A 21,653-nucleotide genomic window follows, 5' to 3' on the forward strand; every position below is an offset into this window, starting at 1 on the left:
AGAAGAAAAAAATGCCAAAGTTTTCCTTAGGCTTTTCTGGAGCACGGCTGCCTTGGAGCTCTGAAATGTATTGTGATTATAGAAGAGAGAACATGTTTCAGATTATGTAACACTTCAAAACTAGTATAGCATATACTAAGAAGCATATACAAAAAAAAAAAAAAAAAAAGCCTAGAAAGCCAATTCATAAAAGACTTTTTTTTTGGGGGGGAGGGGGAAGGGTGGAATGTCTAAACTTAATAACAAAATAAAAACTTCCAACTACATTTTCTATTACTCTCGCAATGTGGAAAAAAAGCTGAAGCACCTTTCTCCATTCATTATCCATTCATTATGGTGCTCTGGGTGAGGCACAACACAGCTGGTATGTATGCTTTCCAATGTGTGTAATGGGGAGGAACCTTTAAAAGTATAAGTAGATGGCTTATATGTATCGTACAGTTTACAACACAACCAAGAACACAGTGGTTCTCCAAAGCCTCACACTCCTCTTACAGCAATCACTGAAGGTTTAGGAACGACCCCTGAACTGCAGTGAGAGCTATGTTTCTATTGCCCAAGAACAAAACAAAGCAAATAAAGGAGAGATCTTGTAGTAGATGTTGGGACACTGCTCATCTTGATTCTGTAATAAAATAGGCCCCTATATTTAAGAAGCAAACATGGACTGAAGGTACCTAAACAAACAAAACACTTAAGTGGCTCAAAGAGGCTCTGCTAACATTATCATTTCTTTAACTCAACTGTATACTCCATATTTTGTCAGCATTTTAATTAAAATCCTTAATGTAAGATCAAGTTTAGAACTTAACACAGAAGATGCCTATGAAGAAAACTAAGGTCAAAGAATTAGCCTTGGCTCTGTTTCTGGCTTTTAGTCCACATCAGTCCCATGTAACATTCATAAGTACATTTCACACAGTAATAATATTAAGCACTTTAAGATCCTCATTAATTATTCCTCTATATTATTGAATACACTGTGTTAATGGTACTGTTGCACTGTGAGAAAAAAGTTAAGTTTTGTATTTTTTCATCTTGCAATTCAAAAGATTCTGAAGCTTTACAATCCCTCATGACTACTAGAAAAGTAGACTACCTCAAAACTTTCACAGCAATGTTCTGAAATGTTATATAGAATATAAAAAGAAAATTGTATCATAATGCACGATTCATTTAATCACTATACTCTAATCACCTGAAAATAGAAATTATTAGGACCATAAGGAGGACTTTCTATAATTCAGACTTGCAACAGTATATTTCAAATTTATATGTCAAAATATTAAATGTGAATTACTGACAATCTAATTTTGCATCTTTTTTTAAGTCAAGTTTATTCTAGATGAGAACTGATGTTTCTGAAGATATATTCTTCAGCTTAAACATTGACTTGAAAACGAGATACAGCAGAATTATTGGTGAATCTCAAGAAAAAATTATAATAAAAGCTTTTCTAAATAGATAGACTTATAACATGGCATTTAGTTCAATAATTTTGTTTTGTTCAAAAAAATCAATGAATTAGATTTGGTTATCAAATATAAAAGCACATCATCACAATTCTTATTCACAACAAATACTGACAAAAATACTTCTATAAAATTTCCATTCTTTCTCAGTCTTCTTCACATTATGATGGGATAATTTCACATCCATTTAGCCCTTGACAAGGCAGAAATCTAGTTTAAGCTAGCTGATCAGTCTTTTTATCTAGATGACTGAGAAATTTGTGTACAACAAAATATGATTCATCCATAAGATTTCAGGCAGCTATCTATGGATGGAATATACTGCATATAAAACTGCCTTTCTTTCGTTGATTAGTAAATGTGCTCAGACATTTGACTTATACAAGCAGCAAAACTTTTAGAAAGCTAAAGCTAAGACAAATTAATCTAGCTCTATTTTTTTAATTAAAATTTCTTCCAGAAATTATAACAGTTTCGAATAAAGAATGAACTCAAATCACAGTTTCTTATCTTTAATAGTTTTACATTTTTCCTTAAATATCAGTAGATTTTCAGTGGACCAAAAGCCTTGGAAGTATTTCTTGATTGGCTTAGATCCCCATCACCTCGGAACAGAAAATTATTTTGTTATTTTCTAATAAAGAAAATAATGCAAAACATAGCCTTTACAAAGTAACAAATATCCTCTAATACCTTTGTTGTTATCCATTCCTCCAACAGCATAAAGTGTCCCAACTGTGGATTTTCTAGGTTTTGTTCTTGGACTTTGCATCAGAGTTCTTCTTTCTGGTAAGAGATGGTATTTCATGGCTTCCAAAATAAGCTTCTGGCATTCCAGGTCATCCTTAAAAAGTGCATGGTTTTCTAGGTCAGCCAGTATCTGTGAATGACATGATCATCAATCAAAAATGGTATAACATTCCAGGAAAAGCAATACCATGCAATGACAGAAGATCACAGAAATGATGCCATGTCACTTTATTGTAGAAAACATTTTTTTTTTTTTGCAGTTTTTCTTTTGTTAAAGGCAATTAAATATTTGGTTGATATTGAAAAGACTGTAGGCAACATTTAGATTCACTATTTCACCATACCTTGAGATTACAAAAAGTTTCTTATTAAAATAGATGTTCTCTTGTATACTACAGCCTGACTTATTTTTTAATGATTTTCAAAACAATACTGTACAGATACAGAAGGCATCTCTTTTTGTGAGCATCCTGAACAGGCAGTTACATAACACCGCTGTATGCCATCTACAGAATGTTGTTAACAATTCACTTTTTCATCTTTTAAAAGAAATAAAGCATTTATGATTGGTCCTTTGTCTTAATTTTTTTATGGATGATAAGAAAACTAGTAATAATAACACTACCACCACCACCACCACCACAATCAACTAGCTCTAGCTGGATTTCACTGAAATCTAGCTCCTTGACCTCCTCTTCCTCCTCCTCGCCAAAAACACTAAAGAAATTTAAATATAATGAGGGGTATGTAAACTTTGGATAATAAAGATCGTGGTCATACCTCTTCAATAAATAGCTATGAAACTATATTTCATTGCAATTAAAGCCTACAGTAATATTGTTTTAAATTATTATATTTCAGATTTAATAATCCTATATCCTATCCTAAAGAAATCTTAACTATTTCCTTTGGGACATATAGATAGTATAACTGTTACTGACATAAAAACATCCCAAATGAAAATTTGGTCATCTTTATAATATTTTATCTAATAGTTTCCAGGAATGTATCTTATCTCTAAAAAAGAAAAAACTATTCTGAAAGTTTGACATCTATTGTTTTGATATATTATTGGCAAAATTATGGCTTAACAATCTGGATAAAAATTGAACAACTATACTTCTTTTTTCTGGATTACATTGATAATGTGACTGTATCTCTGCAATTGGTGTAAGAGCCACCTACAGTCAGTAGTCACTGAAACAGATGCTCAGTGAATATGCTTGAAAGGATATTATATTATGTTAGATTTCCAAGAAGGAAGGTACAAATTGTGTTAAGTGTTTAATGTGCCCGTACATACATATCTAGTGACATTTGAGATGTTTTAAAGCACCCTGGAAGTTTTCAAGATCAAACTGCGCTAAGCAACCTTGTCTGATCTCATAGCTTTGAGCAGGAGGTTGGACTAAAAACCTGCTGGGGCCTATTCCCACCTGAACAATTCTGCAGTTCTGTGATCTTGATGCCAGTTCAGAAGAGTGCAAGTCTTATGCAGGTTTTGTGTCATATCTGTGGATGTCTCAGATATCTGAAGGCATCAGAAGTGGATCAAACTGTCAATGTCTGTGTTTAGGCATTTGAGCATTGCCCCTAGCAGTTGACATATTCCTCTGCATCAAATAAGTACAGGATTTGATTGCATGCATTTAGGTGTCTAACACTACCTGAGATGCTCTAGCACATCTAGGGCAGCACATCTGCACATGCTGGTAGACAGAGCATAGAACATGTAGGAGACCTAATACTTTTTGGTGAAGCAGCTGAAGGCTAGGAAGCAGGAGAACTTAGTCCCCAGTGTCTATAAAACACTTCCTCACAGACACACACATGCAAACATATTGCCTGCAATTCAGTTGTCAAAACACAGCCAGCTAGATTCATTTTAAGCACTGTGAGCTATTTCTTCTGAACTTCAGCTGCTGCTGGAGAACGTGTGGATGTCCTTTGTCATATGTCAGCCTTTTACGGATATCTTGCATACTCTGACTTCTCAAATATTACTAGCTAGTACATGTAGACAGCAGACTCCTGCTTCTGATTTTAGGTGAGAAATGAATCTATTCAGTTCCAAAGACAAGCAGTATGCACTGTGGTATCTCACCTGGGTACAGCTGTTGTTTCAAAGCTCTTATTTTACATGGCTGATGACCTAACAGACAATAGACTTGTTTATTAAAGCAAATACAAAGTAGGTCCATCTAGCCTTGTATTTTGTCTCCAGCTGTAGCTGTAAGCAGATGTTTAGGTCCATAATAGCCATAAGACTATTTTCAAATATATAATACTTCCCCTTAATATTATCTCAGAGTCCAACTTTCAGGTCAGGGATCTCCTGAGATGGATGTCTTTTCTATGTATTTTGTAATTCTCAGGGGCCTTATCTTCCATGATTTTATTCAATTTTCCTTTGAATTCACCTAAGTTTGTTACATCCACAATATGTTTTGGCAAAAAAAAGTGACAAGTCCACCACTCACTGCATATGAGAGTTTTCCTCCTTTTGTTTGCTTTGAACCTGGCTCCTGTTTGCTTCATTTGCTTTCATTCAGTTTGCCTTATTCATTTCATTTGTTTCATTCAGTGACCCTTGATTATTCCACTGGAAGAGACAATGAATAATTGACACCTATTCATACTTGGTAAGTCTCTCATGATATTGTAGGACTTAGTCATACTCGCCATTATTTGTCTCCTTTCTAGACTGAGGAATCTTGGATTAGTTAGTCATTGCTTACATAGAAGATTCCTATCTTTTCTTGTCACCTTCTCTGAACCTTTTCAGATTTGTTAAATCCCTTTTGATATGAAGGGAGCAGAACTGCATTCAGTATTCAAGAGATTGGCAAACCATGAGCTTAYATAGTGGCATAATGTTGTTCTCTGCTTTGTTATCATTTTCTTTCCTAATAACTCATAGCATCTGATTTGCCTTGTTGACTACTACAGTACTTCAGGCTGATTTTTCCACAAATTTGTCTTGCATAGCCCCAAAATTTCATTCCTGAGTGGAAATGACCAACTCAAAACCTATAATTTTAAATTTGATATTAAGTTTTCTTTTGTTTGTTTGTTTTTATTTATCTACATTAAAATTATAGTAGAAATAGGAGAAAAAAATGCAGTTCTTAGTAATTCCAAATGTGTTAAATGCTACTCATGTCTTGCATATTGCAAATTAGAATATCACCTTTAATGTATGTACAAGAGATACGTGGCAATGAGGAAAGATCAGTATGCAAGTAATAGGATTTGTGTTAATAATAATTATGGACTTTCTATGGTGAAGGGCAATTTCATTTGGTACTGGTCTCTGATTTGGGTGCTTGTAATCCACGGGGTAGTCCCCAAAACTTCTTGTTTGCAGAAAGCTTGATTCTGTTATTAAACTGCAAAGTAAACTCTTTAAGTTGATCCAAAGAGAGAACTATGCATTACAGTGGAAGACTGTATATTTTATTATATCCAATTGTCATACAAGTTCAGAGAAATTCCATATACTTTAGCTGAAGAAATAAGAGGATTTCCCCCCCCCCCTCGAAGCTAGATGCCTGAAATTGTTAGGCTATGAGATCTCCTCCTTGGGATAATCATTAGTAAGAAAACTTGTGGATCGTTTGAGTCAATCCAAAGCTCAGTGAAGCTTCTAGACAAAAGTGGGTGAAATCCTGTTGACACTACTAAAACATCAGCATCTAGTTAGCAAAATTCCTAGTTTTAACCAGGTCTGTTGGGCCTTGAAAATCACTGGCACATTTTAAATGCCAGTACACTTCATGTTTGGCTCTCCCCATCTTCCTGGATATCCAATATCACAAGTTATTCAGTTATTAATATTGTGATAGAGAAAGATAGGTGGAAAATAAAAAATTGAGAGAGGAAAAGAGAATGTAGAAGGAGGTATGCAAGGGTATAAAGAGCCTTCATCACACAGTAACTGAGCTGGGTTCAGGGAGAAGGAAAACAAAAATGGGGGAATTCAGCCTAAGCAAACAAACAATACACACAAAGCCCCTAAGTTCATAGCAGACATTAAGCTTGTAGAGGGAACAGGTGATACAAAGGAAATGATGGGTTTATAAGATTGCACAATAGCTGCAAAAAGACTGCATAAATAATGAACTTCCAATATCTTAAATGCAGCAACCCTAATTTCCACCTGTTCTTATTAAGATGTTAAAGTACCTGCTGTCATGAATATATACTATATGGCAAATATACAGTTAAGAAGGTCAAAACAGACATAAAACATTAATTTTCATCACTGAACCTAAGCACTGAATACAATGGCATTGTTTTACTACATAAGATAAAAGATAGGTAAAAGAATGAAAATGTGAAAGCAAAGACAGTTATGTTCCTTGATGGTAGTGTTTTTAGAAAGGATCACTGGGCATGGTCTAGGTTAATAGCTTGATACAAATGTTTGCAAATAGATAACACATGGGTTGCAAAGAATCCAATAATCATGAAAGTAAAAACAAGTGAATGGCAGGAGAAGATATATACATATATAGGGGCCAAAAATGCATTATTAATATATTTTGTGGGACTACAAACCTCTTTCAAGATTTCTGCACAATTTTCTGTCAGACTGCAGAATTCACATAATAACATGCATTCATGTAATAACAAACAAAGGGATGAGGTCTGAAGTTTTCCCTCCCAGTCAGTAATGAATGGTCCTTATGTTTCTTTCACAGAGGGAGATTAAGATTTTTGAAACAAATATTGTCTATATTTGGTGGGATAAGATCTTTTTCTCATCTCATATTATGAAAAATGATGTATAGAACACATTTTTTTGTTTTCAAAAACTGTATTTGCTAATATTTGATAATAAATTTTCTAACAGTACTTACCATAATCACTTTCATAAATTTTCATTATAGATTAAGAAAATATGGATGTTTATTATATTAAGAAAATAACAAAAGGTCTTTGAAACACACCAGAATAACACATAGCACTGACCTGAAAAACAAGGAAACTATTGACATGGATAATTGGTAAATTCCGTCTCAGAGAAATATTGCAGAAAACAGTTGAAATTAAACCTGTTGCTCTTTTGACTTAATCATAATCTTCCATTCTTACCATTTCCCTAGAATAAATGTATTTTTTAAAACTTATTAGTTTCTGATCTATATACTCCGAGGCCATATTTCTATGACCCCAACAATTTAGTAAGGAAGAGRGAGCCAATACCGTATGCACAAATTATCTTGCATTTAAGATTTACTCCTGTGAACCACTTGTCTGTGTCTAGATTTCAGATGATTTTAATGAGAGAGAAAAAAAAATCATGTTGCAAAACAAGTTCCCCAAACAGGGACTAAACTAAGGTCAGCTTAAAACAATGTATACTTGCCTCTCTTATACAAGTGCTTTGTCCCTGTAGGTTCGAGACGATGGGTTGTCAATTTTCCTATTTAAATACTACGAGGCACAGGCAGAAGAGACATATGCAAAAACCAGCAAAGACAGACATTTATGGCCCTTGACAGAAGTGGTTTTAGAAGGGGTCACTGTACATGGTCAAGGTTAATAGCTTGATATAAATATTTGCAAATAAATTGCGCATGAAATAAATTACACTTGAAAACAGTCTTAAACTTTGATATCAATTTCTTTTCTCTCATGAAAATGGCCAACTCTCAATGTCTGCTGTTTTCAATCAAAATGGCAGCTCCTTAAAATTTTATCAGGAAGCTCATTAAAATGTATACCGTGCTGACATATTTGTTGAACTGTATTATAATCTAAAATATACTACCTTCACATCTAACCCCATGAATTTAAATATCAAGACTTTATTCTTTTCTCTTTTAGTTGGTGAGAGTTTTAATGGTGACTGTGATGGCATTATGTAAAATATGTCATTGCTATATGTTTTTACATTTAACATTATTGAGCTCAAATCAGTACAGGGATAGTGGAACAGCCACTGGATTTTTTTCCATAACATTTCTTCATCTATGCTGAGCAACAAGAAGGAGATTGAGTCTATAATTAAAGTCAAATTCATTTTCGAGTTACCTTACTTTCCCCAATGTGTAGAGGAAAATACAGTTCTGAGATCTGTTTAAGTGCCTGCTTACTAATGTAGGATGAATATCTTTTTTCTCCAATTAGAAATTCATCCTGAAAAATGAAACATTTCTGAATAAAACTTTAAAAACAAACAGAAACCTGTATTTTTTCCCTCAAGAAAGTTACTTAACTGCCAAATTGTAAAAATGACCCAAAAGCTTTTTGTTAAAAATAATAATAATAAAAAAAGAAAATTAGTTCTCGTAATAATGTCACAAAGCTAATCCCTCTAATTCACATATTATTCCATGCCCTCTTTCTACCTGTGGAAAAATGGGAAAAATAATTCTGAGAAAAAGATTCATCCCTCCCTCCTGCCTGCTACTTATGCTAAGATATGGGCTAATTTGCAATAAAGACAGTATTTTTGAATCTTCTAAGGACTAACTTGTGAGTGGGAAAAAAAAAGGTCATCCTATATATTGAATGATAAACGTTCAACTAAAAGGTACTGTTTAGGAACCAAAAGTCATATAAAGTCAACTGACCTATGCTGTCTAAGTATTACAATAATCAATATATTTTTATTTAATCAGGATGCACTTGATCAGGAAATTCACTTAATAAGGATGTTTCCCTGGAAAACAAATTATGTTCAGCTTGCTATTTCATGGCTAATGACATACTTAAGTAAGATAGAAATGTATCTAACATTTAAATGAAGATTTCTGGATTTTGTAACACTAGAATCTCATAGAGCTGTTGGTTCTCAAAAGATCCATTCCGTGACATTTCAGCAGAGTTATATGGCTTCAAAGCATTGCTTAAACTTCTCAGACTGGCACTATCCTAAGAATTTTAATTATCTTGTGTCTTTGTGCGCCTTATTTTCTCCAGATAAAAAATCCACTAAGCCCTTTCTCAGCTGTACTTCTGGATTACCTTCAGCACAACACTGCAGAGAGCTGGCATGTTTCATCCCAGTGAAGCAAAATCAATTTGAGAACTAGACTGAAAATTAGTCAAGTACTGCCAAAAGGAAAGTCAGGTCTAACGAGCACAAAGGTAGGAGGTTGATACTGGTAAGCTGTGCTGATAGTGTGTATTTGCTAAAACAAAGTCACCATTTTTCATTGTAGGTTCTTAAAATTAGTTTACTAGCTTCATATTCAATCTTCTATATATACAGTCTGAATTTCTACCACTCACCTAGCTATTTAAATATAGGCTTGACAGGATGACTCTAGGAGCTAGAAGTTTGCATTTTCATTCCTACTTTTTTTCCTCAACTAATGCTACTTTCTTGAAAGGCAGATGGAATTTGTTATTAGCTTAATAAAAGCATAATTAAAGCAATTAGCATAAAATAGTAATTGCTAAAATTGAAATTCTCACATTGCAGTGTGTGAACAGATAAGAATTTTATATAGAGAAATTAGTGTTTTAAATTTTAGCTATATTTTAAAGTTGCTTAACTATTATATCTCATAATTTCTTAAAAAAATAGAAATATTGTATTAGGAAAACAAAGCTAGTGATAATTAAGTCAGCACAGAACCAAATTTGTTTGCCACTAACAAGAAGTATCAGAGGGGTTTACTTTCTGTGCTCCAACTGCTTTGACTATGTTATTTTTTCTGTTTTGAAAAATCTAATAAACCTATACCCTCTCTCAAAGAGTCTCTTTCAGTCCCTAACTTTATGGAACTCTTCAGTGAAAATCTTTCCTTCTCATTTGACGGAGTATTTAACTGTTGCTAGAACGCTTACTTTTCTGACAATATTTATTTTGACATGAATGGTATGTAATATAAAAGAGAATATAAAAAAAAACACTGACAGGCAGTTGGGCAAATTACCTATAGAAAATATCTTATTTGATGTTTTTCCCACTTTTTTTTTTCTTTGGTTGCTGAGGAACAGTCTTATTTGTACTCATTTCTTATTCTAATCTGACAAATGTTTCATGTTAAATCTCGGCCGTGGATTTCTCCTAGGCTGTGATCCCCATATCTATTGGCCTTTTATTTACTTATTAGAATCACTCCAAAGTTAGTATGCAGCCAGATTCATAAGAAATATGCTATAGCTAGTGGTTTTTTGGTTTTTGTTTTTTTAATATTAGGTTTCTATCCATGATGGCCGTGTAGTTCCTTACATTCTTTGTTGCCTAGACAGAGCAGGTGGCAAAGGCGAAGATGCACAGAATGGAAGACTGGAGATTTTAAAAACATTGATGGAGCTTCACTTATTTTACTTTGACATGCAGGGAAAGCACTCCCTGAATATCACAGTTTTCACAGTTCTGAATTTCATATTGGGGAAGACGCCCAAAACAACAAACGATAGGGACTTTTCAGGGAGCTGAGGGCATTGGCCAGCTCTGCAACCTCTTCCACCACAGCCCCCCATCTCCAAAGTGTTTAGCTGCCCGTGCTTAAGGTCAGCTCAGATGCAGCACAGATGTCTAATCTTGCATCATACTGCTGTGAACTCAGCTAAATTGTGGGAGGCAGGTGTATGAGAAAGAGCTTTAAGAAGAGTCACTTGAGCCACTGCCCCTTGGCTCAGGAGGTGCATTTAAGCTCAGGCCCTTGCCCTCGGTTGTTACTTGAGTTACATTGCTGCTATGGGGTGCCTGGCTGTGTACCTGGCTGATCAGGACTTTGCCATGCTGATTTGGCCTCCTAGCCTGTCTTCGGGCATGCATTGGCAATACAGCCTTGTCTGATGATCACTGGGCTGTTGGCTGACCCTCTTACCATCCCCACACTTGCTTGACTCTTCCTGTTCAGGTGCTGTGGGAATGTACCCCTTGTCACTGAGGGCACTCACCCTCAACTCCCAGCTTCCTTCATTTAGGAAGCAGCCCTGCTCTTGCTGCTCCCTGACAAGTCTAACCCAGACCCATTTTTATCCCTGTGATTTGCAACTCTGCTCTAGATGTAAGCATTAGGGATTCATTCCTCTGAATGATCGCATCTCACGTATTCTACAGGGATGATCATCTGTGACATGGGACTGGTCCCATTCTCCTCTGTTGAACCTGTGGCATCTAGGATGAAATTCAGTCAATGCGTGGGGGGGGGGGGGGGGACGAAGCTCCGAAAGGAGACTCTGCCGGTGACCTCGGCGGTCCAATTCGTTTGCAGGCTGCCATTTGCCAGTGTATGGGTATTCCCATTCCCAGGGAAGGGAATACCCACACTCCTCTCTCCTGTGCCCTGCTCTAGGAAGAGATGATGCAGACAAAACTGTCCCACTGTCGAGAAGGGAATGGGGTTGAGTAGCATCCAAGACACTGCGGAACTGGGAGAAGAGGACTACCATTGACTGTAGTAGGGATACTTTGACACTATAGAAGAATCAACAACTGAAAATGGTAGTGTTATTTAAAGCCACACATATGTGGGTCTGCAATACTATCACGGTACTAGTAGATCCTCATCACTGTTTCACATGTAGACAGCAAAGATATGACAGAACAATAATTACAAAGGCCTAAAAAAGGCAGCCATTGACTTTCTCATAATAAATAAATAAATTTTAAAAAAGGCTTCTTCCTCCCTCCTGTCTAGCCAGTTTCTGAGAAGTTGTTTCCAGTATTGTTAATATATCATTCATTYGATAACTTTTCCTCCTCCTGTAATAGATAGAAATACTTTTCTTTAAATAATGTTTGCTATTTCAAAGGAAAGTTTGTGCATCTCTGTTGCCGAATAAGGTGGCCCAAAATCTTTCATACCAGTCCAGGAATCTCCCACGCAAAAATCATCAAACTGGCTAAAAAAATACCCTGGTATATCCTTTTCTTCCATCTTGATTCCCAATCCAATCTCTTACACCTCAGTTACAGTTTTTCTCCATAAAAATTTATTTGTATACAATTTTCATGTATAAAAAAGTCTAATTTCAAAACACATGTTAGTATACTAAGATATGTATATTACTATATATGTGAACAGCAATATATAATATGTAACATTCAGCATACCTAATATGTATGTATATTTAAAGTGATATGAATCTAAAGATATTTCACTTGTAGAACAAATACATAAGTAATACAGACCAAAATCTTCATGAGATCCCCCTTTAGCAATCCTTCTGAAGAACCACCCAACACACCCAGGTTTTGTAAGTGGAGCTTGCTATCTTGTGAAACATGTGAGATGTGACAATATTCCCACAGTCAAGGCAAACTAAACCTCAAATTTCACCACCCCAGGGATATTAAACTGAACAAAGTGAGAAAATCTTTCCTGCATGAAAAACTAAGATGCTAAACTCCACCTAGAAGTAGAATTCAAAACAATACACATTTTAAACACAAAGCCTGCAGTTTGAGAGACAGAAAGAAGAGAAAGCAGCAAATGAAACGATAGAAAGGAATGATGACTTCTGGTCAGGTAAGACCTCTATATTTTCCAAAATTGGTATTTGCTTTTAAATGTCATTAGATAATTTTTCATCAGGAAGAGAAGAGATTAAAGCTAGAATAATACTGCTTGGCTTTCCGTATATTAGAGACACCTACATAAGTCATTATATTTTGCAAAGGCAAGAGTACCAGAGAAGGCTCATATTATATTTAGTATGGTAGTTTCAAATTAGAGGCTTACTGGCAAATATTATTATACCTAAAATTGTATCAGACTCCGTCATAAAAATCTCTTTTGAAGGATTAGATTAGTTGTGTTTATGAATAAGTTATTACAGTAAATCTTGATTTTATGAGACCAGATTTTGAAGGAGCCCAAATCTTTGTAAATGAGCAATGACCAAGTTTGTAATTTAGAGAAATAACTACAGATTTGTACACAATCTAGCACATTTACATCAAGATACACAAGAGGAAATTGCCCGGATCTTCTGGTAATTTCCCAAGGAAAGAGCCTGAGCAGTGTGACTGATCAGCACACGCACACAAAGGAAACCAGGCCCAGGACAGGATTTCAGCAGCAGGCTTTCCTCTTTTTCTTTGGCATTCTGCAGGGTAAGGGAACTTCATGTCTTGTCTCCTCTACATGTCTCATAAGTGACTGAAATGAGTGGAGAGGGTGACTACACGATTCCCCAACAACACCATGTTCATGCTCTATTGTCACAGTGATCCTGATGTCATTGACTTGCTTATTACTCAGGGCTAGATCTTTTTTTGGTGATTATTCTATAGCCTGAATAGCATTAAGTTCCATATTCAAATATGTCAATTTTACGGTAGGTAGAAAGCAACTTCCAAATCTCTAAAAATTCTCCCAGTAACTAGGTGCATTTTCCTGTTCATTTTTGCTTCTAAAGAAAGACTAGAAGAGTCCTGTGCCCTCAAAAACCTACATGCCATCATTATGTGGAACACAGGATTAGCCTTATCTTAATAGTTTTAATAATCACAATACAAGAACAAAAAGCTTAAAAGCCTTGAAATGAACTGCGAGTAAATGAAATGTGAATTTTTATGGCACATTTTGTTTAACAAAGCCCATAAGCCTCTTTCTTGAGCCAAAATATAACTGAAGTTGCTTGACAACCTTGAATCAGAGGAACACATTACCATATGAAATGAAAATCTAAAGTAAAAATGACATAGAAGTTTGCATATTCAATAGTCTTCAAAAGAAATATTTGATTGGACAACATTGTCCTTTTATGTGTTTGTTTCTATGTATGGATTTGTTACAGTTAGTTATTGTCAATGATCATAGAAATACAACCACTAGGAAAGAGTAGAGACTTCTAAAGGGTAAGGTCATGTTTGTACTTTGTATAGGTAAAAATGAAAAGCAAATAAATGGTTTATATGAATTCCTAGATAATATACAAATACCGTTTTAAAATTTTGTCTTTAAAATAAGACTTCTGTTAATTTTCAAAGTCTTGCCATGCTTATGTTACTCCAGCTGATAGGAAACACTGTTGCGTCTTTGGAAGAAGCGCCTATTAGAAGAGTTTTCTATCAGTCTAAAGATGATAGCAAAAGAGGAATTCAGTATTCCTAGGTCATTGTATTGATAATTGAGTTGCGTAATGTGGTGAAAGGAATAAATTGTTTGATACTTTTTATTTTCTGTCTATAAGACATCTGCAAGAAATATCTGCAAATTCTGTTATAACTGCAGATTTTGACTTAATTCATCATTATCCTGATCAAAACCTTATATATTTATTTTAAGCAATTTCAGGCTATTTATGCTCCACCACAAACATGAAGGAGAACAAAGTTTCACATGAAGTGCTACTATCTCTTTCATAAAACCAATAATCTCTGAACAGCTTCTGTTGGATACAAAACCTCTTGTTATAAAGAGTAATTGTTCAATAATTTGTTTAAACTTCTTATCCTTGTTTAATAAATTTTGAACTGATTAGATTAAAAAAAACAGTGAATTAGTTACTTAAATTTCATCTTAAGAGTTTGAAAAAATGGTCCGTTTTCCTAATATTTTTCTTAAAAAATGAGTATCTCTCTTGACCACTCTGAACGTAGATTCTGCAACTGGCAACAGATCAGCAGTTGCCACTGAAACTGTAGTTTTCACAGGCTGATGGAGCTCTTGTTACCTTGGAGACAACCTATGTTTTCTTTGAGACAACTCTGCAATGAATTGTAAATAGTTTTCTTATTTCTTTTTCCAAGAACAGCCTGACATCAAACTTAAATATTTTCACCTAAATTAGAGTTTATAGATAAAAACAACAGTATATTGAGCTAATACAATTAACAGCATATTGACTGGCTGTCTCTGTGTGAATAGAGTTGATCATGCTTCAATCAGTTCGGCATTCTGCCTAAAAGAATATATCCATGTCTTTCCTCTGGGATTTAAATGATGGCTGATATGAACAAGACTTTTGTGTAGGCAATGGTTATTGCATAGCCATCAGCCATTGTTAAAGATTTAAATTAAAATTATGGAAGATAATTTAAATGCTAATCTCACTAAGAAGGATTAAGTCAGGAATAATAGGCAGGGTTTCAAATAAATTGTCCTTTTATATCACTGTAAGTCTTGTTAAAATTAGCTAGAAAAGAATGAGTGGTGCTTTTCATGATCTAGCAAACAAGCCACTTGAAAGCCATTCTAGATTCATAAATTAAAAACTTTTTACAAATTAGATTTCTTTCTGTAGAAAATATACTGGGGAATGGAAGTAAAATATGGCTTGTCTCTGTCAAATTCACTTTAATTTTCCCTCTTACAACATTAAGTGAGTTTTCTGCTCAACAGGTATATTAGAAAAAAAAAAACAGATTTAAGTAAGGGAGAATTATGGCTTTCTTGACAACACAAGGTATTCATTTAAATGTCTATGTTAGAACTTTAAATGGTTTCCACTAACAATATTATTAACTTTCTTTTCAAGTAAAATGAATGAGATATTTCAGTCATCAGTAGTATTTTCTAATAAGGAAAAATACATTAAAATATTTGTATACATAAAAAACTCATTATTCTTGTAAAATAAGATAACAGGAACAAGAACAGCAGCACATTTGCACTATTTACATGAAAACTGAAAGTATATTGGGGTATTGATTAAGCATATGTTATTGAAGTGTTTAAGACATACATTTGGAGAACAACGATATATTCAGAATAAACAAAAGCTCTTTAAAAATTAAGATAACAACTTTATACTTTGAAGTGAATACAAAAACATAACAATTGTTTAAAAAACAAACASAATATTACTTTAGTGTTTAGAAAACAACATCAAGAATGATACATTACTTTGAAAATCTGGCAACTTTGTAGATAACCAACTCACTTAATTTTGCATAGAACAAGATACCATCTTCAGAGGTTGCATAATTGTGAATTTAATAGAACTATATTTTACCATTTCTTATAACCATTACTTTTAAATTTTTGCACTTTGAAGATATGCCAAGATATTGCCAACAATGTCATTCTTCATCCAGACCTTGATATGCAAATAGATTTTAACTGAAGTAGATTAAAACACTTAAAAATTCACCCACTGTCTCCTTTTAGTCTTTTTAAAAATACAAAAGTTATGATATTTTCTGGACTTTTAAATGGAAAGCTCACAAGCTCAAAAATTGATTATGTATGCAGCTAAAGTGTAAACCCCATTTCTAAATCCCATTTTATTCAGCTGAACTTTAGCAATATTACTTAAAGACCTTTTTGTTTCACTAGAAATTGAATAAATTGTGCAAACTGCAAAATAATTATCTCTGTTAATCATTTCACTGTTTTGTAATTAGGGGCCTTAAACTGAAATTTAAAAAGATAGCTTATATCTAGTTTATCTTTCTGCACTCGTAGAGTTCTTAGGAAGACCATTTCAATATACTGTCTTAGAATTAAAATCATGACAAACATTTGCAATGAATATTTTCTCCAATTTAGCATATTTCATTTTGTTTTGTTTTCTATTGTTTTCCTTCAGATCAGTGAACATTCACAGTCTGATTGGAATTCTTTCTTTCTTATTCACATTTAATTAATGGTTTAAGTAAACCACTTCTAGCTCAGAGATTATTTTCAAGCATTCTGTGTAGTAACAGTTTGAATATATGAAATTCAATATTTTTGTTGCTCATTATTTATAATATATTGCTATTCTCCAACTGACTGACAAAGAGACTATACTAAATCCCCCAGATTTCTATATTCTCAGAGAAAGGATATTTTCTCCTTAGCAATAAAAGACAAAACCTTAAAGATCTTTAGGAAACTCCAAACCAGTTCTTTCTTGAAATATATGGCTAATCATTAGAAATCTACATTAAGATTTATTCCCTAGGCAGCAGACTTTCATGAGATTGTGTGCAAGTCTGTGATCTGTGTTTGTACACAGGTGATAATATATTGCAAACAGCACAATCAGATAATATATTGCAAACAGTCTTGGACTGGAATTTTGGAAAGAAATCTAATTGTGTTTTATGACTAAGAACTGAACTCTGGTATCTACCAGGCTTTTTTTTTTCCCCTGTAATCATAGTTGCTGGCAGTGGAAATGTGTTTAGTGTTTAATTGATTTATAATTTCAGCTTTTTCCCTACCTACACATTAAAAATAATGTTATATTCAGGGAAAATCTTAAAACTGGCTTTCTGCCTTTCAGTTATAATCTTGAGTCCTCCCTGTCCCCCACACCAGTGTATAAAAGAACTAAAAAAAATATAACACAGCTGAAGTTTATTTTCTTTAACCTGCCATTGGGTTACCAAAATGAATATGTTAGGTAAACAAACAATCACACACACACACACACACACACATTCTCTGAGGTTTTGCATTTATGGTATAAAAATGAAGAAACTGATTATTTTTCCCCACTCTATTGAATAAACTAAGTAGTGGGATGGGAATATTCATTGGTAGCATCTGTGATAAGTAATTAAACTGTGGTGTTGAAACCACTTTCGCAACATTAACACTTCCCCAAAGATTATGATTTAATGAGCCCATTTATTAAAAACTTCAGTATTATTTTGTATAAGTGGTCCCTTGTTGTCTTTTATCACACTGTTCAAACTTTAGTTTTAACTTCATTCCTAAATACGTCCACTCTTTTGGCACACACTGACTTTCCTTGGTCTAAATAGTGCAACTGGGTATATCTTTGAAAATGGTACTAATTTGACCAATTTACTTATTACCTCTATGTTTTACTAATTCAAATGCTTTTCAATTTAGGAAAATATTAGGAAAATAGAAATTGTCTTTTTTTTTTTTAAATCTGATGAAACAACATCTGCCTCCAGTGGTGACCTTTGACAATGAGTTTATAAATCAGTGTATTTTTTATATATTTAAAATCTAAAATCTAATTGCTATTAACAGAAATTCTCTCAGTTGTTCACACTTGTCCTTCAAAGCACTTTTGAAAAATTTGCACCCATGAAATTACATGCATTTAAGATACAATCAACCCTACTAAAAATCCAGCCCTCAATGTTAAAACGGTCAAAGCTATATCCTAGCATTCTTTACTGAGTTGAGACTTATTCTGTATTTAAGTCAGCTTATTTTTTTTTATTTTTTCCCTACAGTTCGAAAGACAAAAGTAATTTGCTAAGATCAAACTGTACTATTTTAACTAGACCAAGTTCTCTAGATCAAGTTTTGTATCAGTATTTGTATCAGAGATTCATTTAAAGAAAGTTTTTAAAGAAAGGATGCTTGACTTCTATGAACTTGCTCTCTTCCCACAATAAGGGGCAGATTTAGTGGCACGAATAAGAAGTACAAAACTCAAGTGCAAGCCTTCTCTATAATTAATTATACAGATTCAGAGATCTACATTTGACCTCATCATCCTAGGATGCAGTAAATGGAGAGAAGAAAGTTGCTTTATATCATGATAAATCTCTTCCTGAAGTAAATGCCTCGAATGCTAGACATTTGTATTCTAGATATCTAAAGTTAGGTGAGATGAATCTCTCCTAGAGTGCCTCATGTTTTTTTCCTCTCTAATCCCTGGGGGGGAAAAAGTAAAATATATATCTTAATTCTGAGGCTATGCATATTTTGCAGAAATGTTAAAGTACTACTTAAGAAATAAGAAAAGTTCTACAGCTCATGAAGTGTTCATAAGGAAGACAATCATTAAAAAGTCCCATTAAAAATAAAATAAAAAAATACTAGTATCAGCAAAAAGCTTGGGATATGACAGAATATTCTTATTGTCTGGTCTTTTTTCAGTTCATAGATAGATCTTTTAATTGGAAACTCTTCTGAATCAAATTCCTTTTTTTTTTCTTCTTCTTTTGAAAGTGATCAGTAAATTGAAATAGAAGATTAAACAAAAGCATGACAAATGCTAACCAATGGAACACAAATGATATTCAGCCAATAACAAGTAATAGCTTATATTTGCAAATTATTATTTTTTTAACTGCAGTTACTAGTCTACCAAAATTGATGTTACTTTGATACAACTCCTATAAAAAATTGAGTACAAAGAAATGGAATACAAAAGGACAACCTTTTCCTTAAATAATGTTCTCCTGTTTCAAATATGATCTCCAGGCCTTAAAAACAGGCAAAAAGGATTGATTAAAAAAGCTCATATAGAAATAAAAATGTTTGTAACTTAAAATACCTTTTCTTTAGAGAGTATTTCAAGGACAAGTGTGACATATGAAGAATTCTTTTAGTATGTATGTAATCTCCAAAATGTTGTTGGCTTAGCAAACTGGAGAAGAAAACTTTTCTGATGATGTATTTTCTTTTCTATTAGGGAGAATCCACTCAGAGAGGATGGAAACCTACAGAAACCAGCACTACACTACACTTCTGTCACGCTAGTTAGTCTAAGACTAGCTTAGGTGCCTCCACACTAAACTATAGAAATCAATATGAGTATAAAATAAGCATACCTTGTATTAAATAGGTATGGTAGTGCTAAACTGTTTAAAAAGGTAGACTTAGACATCTGGGTTTGACCCAGACAGCCCAGGTTTCAGGGTATTCGTCATCTGCATGAATTAGACTGTGCCGTGGGTTCCAGGGACTGCATGGCATGCGGTCCTACAGGTCCTCCTACATCATAGCTCCTGAGCGGGCATGGAGAATATGCTCCACTGATGGATTTTAAAGTCTTTATGGTTTGCTGGGTTCTTGTGGCCCATACGGAAAGGTCTTGCTACCTGTTGCTTAGATCCTGACAAAACTGTGAAGTCTGTAGTCTGTTTTTCTCCTGTGACGCAATTTTTCTTCCCAGTTTCTTCCCTGTCTTCTCTAGGACAAAACAGAGCCCACTAGTGCGTGATAAACTCCACAGAAAACAATTTAAAAACCCAGTGCTTCTTGATTTTTGCCATGATTGCCACTTATGAGCAAAATATACTACTGGAGAGTGAAACAACACTGTTCACTATATACAGCGTAGTCCAAGTTTGAATCACACTGATGCCATCTTGTACCTTTGCAAATGAAAACAGCAAGGACAGCTCTAAGGGAAAATACATATCTGACAAGGTATTTAAATCCAGATTTCTAAAAGTGGTCAGCTACATTTAGGAACATAAAAAGGAACATGCAATGAAAGACTTTTAAAAGTGCTTCACACCCAACCGTTTTCATTAAAATTACTATGAGCAGCTGGGTGTTAAGCATTTTGGCAAGTCTTAGCATATTATGTAGCTGCCTAAATGACACTGGAGCTTTGTTGAAAGTTGTGCCTCATTTTCACTGCTGAGAGCTATGCAAGCCATTGTGGTGCAGGCTATTCGTGCGCTAAAAAATGAGTGCAAATCAGAGTCTGAACTGGAAAATAACATTGGTATACCATTGTGATTAGATCCACTTCCCCTGCATTTACCTGTACTAGTTTCATTGAATATACAGGATTTTCAGATGTGAGTTATAATATGCTGGTATGCTAATCAGTGAAAAATTATTGAAAGGACTTTAAAATATGTTGCCAAGGAGGATAATAGAATAAGCACATGCAGAGAGCAATTTTTGCCACAATCTGATCTAATCAACAATGTGACCAACAATCCCTCAGACAGCAAAGATACAAAGCTGCCAAATAATGACTCTAAATAATCTGACCTTTTAAAGACATAGACAAGCAGGTGAAGCACATCTCCTCAAACCAAAAGACATCATTTCATGCAGAGAGCGCTATATCACACATTTCAAAGAGCCTGCACTTAAAATGGTGCCATTTTGCAGGTCAAGGAAAGATAAGCTCTTACCAAAGCTTAACATTGATTTTGACAGTTAATATTATATAGTGTATCAATAAATGTGTATTTACACATGAACACACTCTATACATGCTGAGAGGGACATTTATCAGAATAAAAGTTTCACATAGAATAAACTAGTTTTCTGAGCAATAGAAGTAGAATTATTTTTATTAAAACATTGATCTGAACCTTTCTCAGTGCAAGGTTACTGTAAAAAGAAGCAAGGTCTGTGTTTTGTATTCATTGGTGTTATCCTCCAATACACTTATTAACACATGCAAAAATGTTTTACTAAAGTGGAGATCAATATTTTTGCACTAAATAAATTTATTCCAATATTTTTAGTAGTAAGCCTTATGTTCAGGATATCATCAGGACATACTGAACACAATAAAAAGCCAGGTTAATTGGGTATAGGATAAAGAAACAGTAGTATAGCATTACGTTGCCACCACATTCTTTAATGCCACCACTTCTTTAATGACATGAGTTAGAGAGCTGAAAGAAGGTGAATTACTTCACTTTATATTATCAATTACATTGCCCAGATGGAGAAATTAGGGATTGATTGAAATATAGTGACACCCTGGATTTTTGTTAAACAAAGGCGCCTTCAAATTTTTTATCTAATCCAATATATATTAAAAAGGTCAGAACTGGATGAACCTCAGTATACCAATGACTGCTTAATTATTGTTTAATAGCAGATAGAATTATCT

At 34.1% G+C, this 21,653-nt stretch overlaps 1 protein-coding gene across 1 annotated transcript in view; it reads right to left on the reverse strand.

Annotated features, from left to right (window-relative positions):
* KLHL1 (kelch like family member 1) overlaps positions 1-21,653 on the reverse strand; it is a 190,842-nt gene that overhangs the window by 86,139 nt on the left and 83,050 nt on the right. The window contains exon 5 of the mRNA XM_026075972.1: positions 2,166-2,352. Within this exon, the coding sequence (XP_025931757.1) occupies positions 2,166-2,352 (187 nt within the window). The remainder of the gene's footprint in view (positions 1-2,165; positions 2,353-21,653) is intronic.

The sequence above is a fragment of the Apteryx rowi genome, unplaced genomic scaffold, assembly GCF_003343035.1.
Source record: "Apteryx rowi isolate R43461 unplaced genomic scaffold, aptRow1 scaffold_417, whole genome shotgun sequence".
NCBI classification, from domain to species: domain Eukaryota; kingdom Metazoa; phylum Chordata; class Aves; order Apterygiformes; family Apterygidae; genus Apteryx; species Apteryx rowi.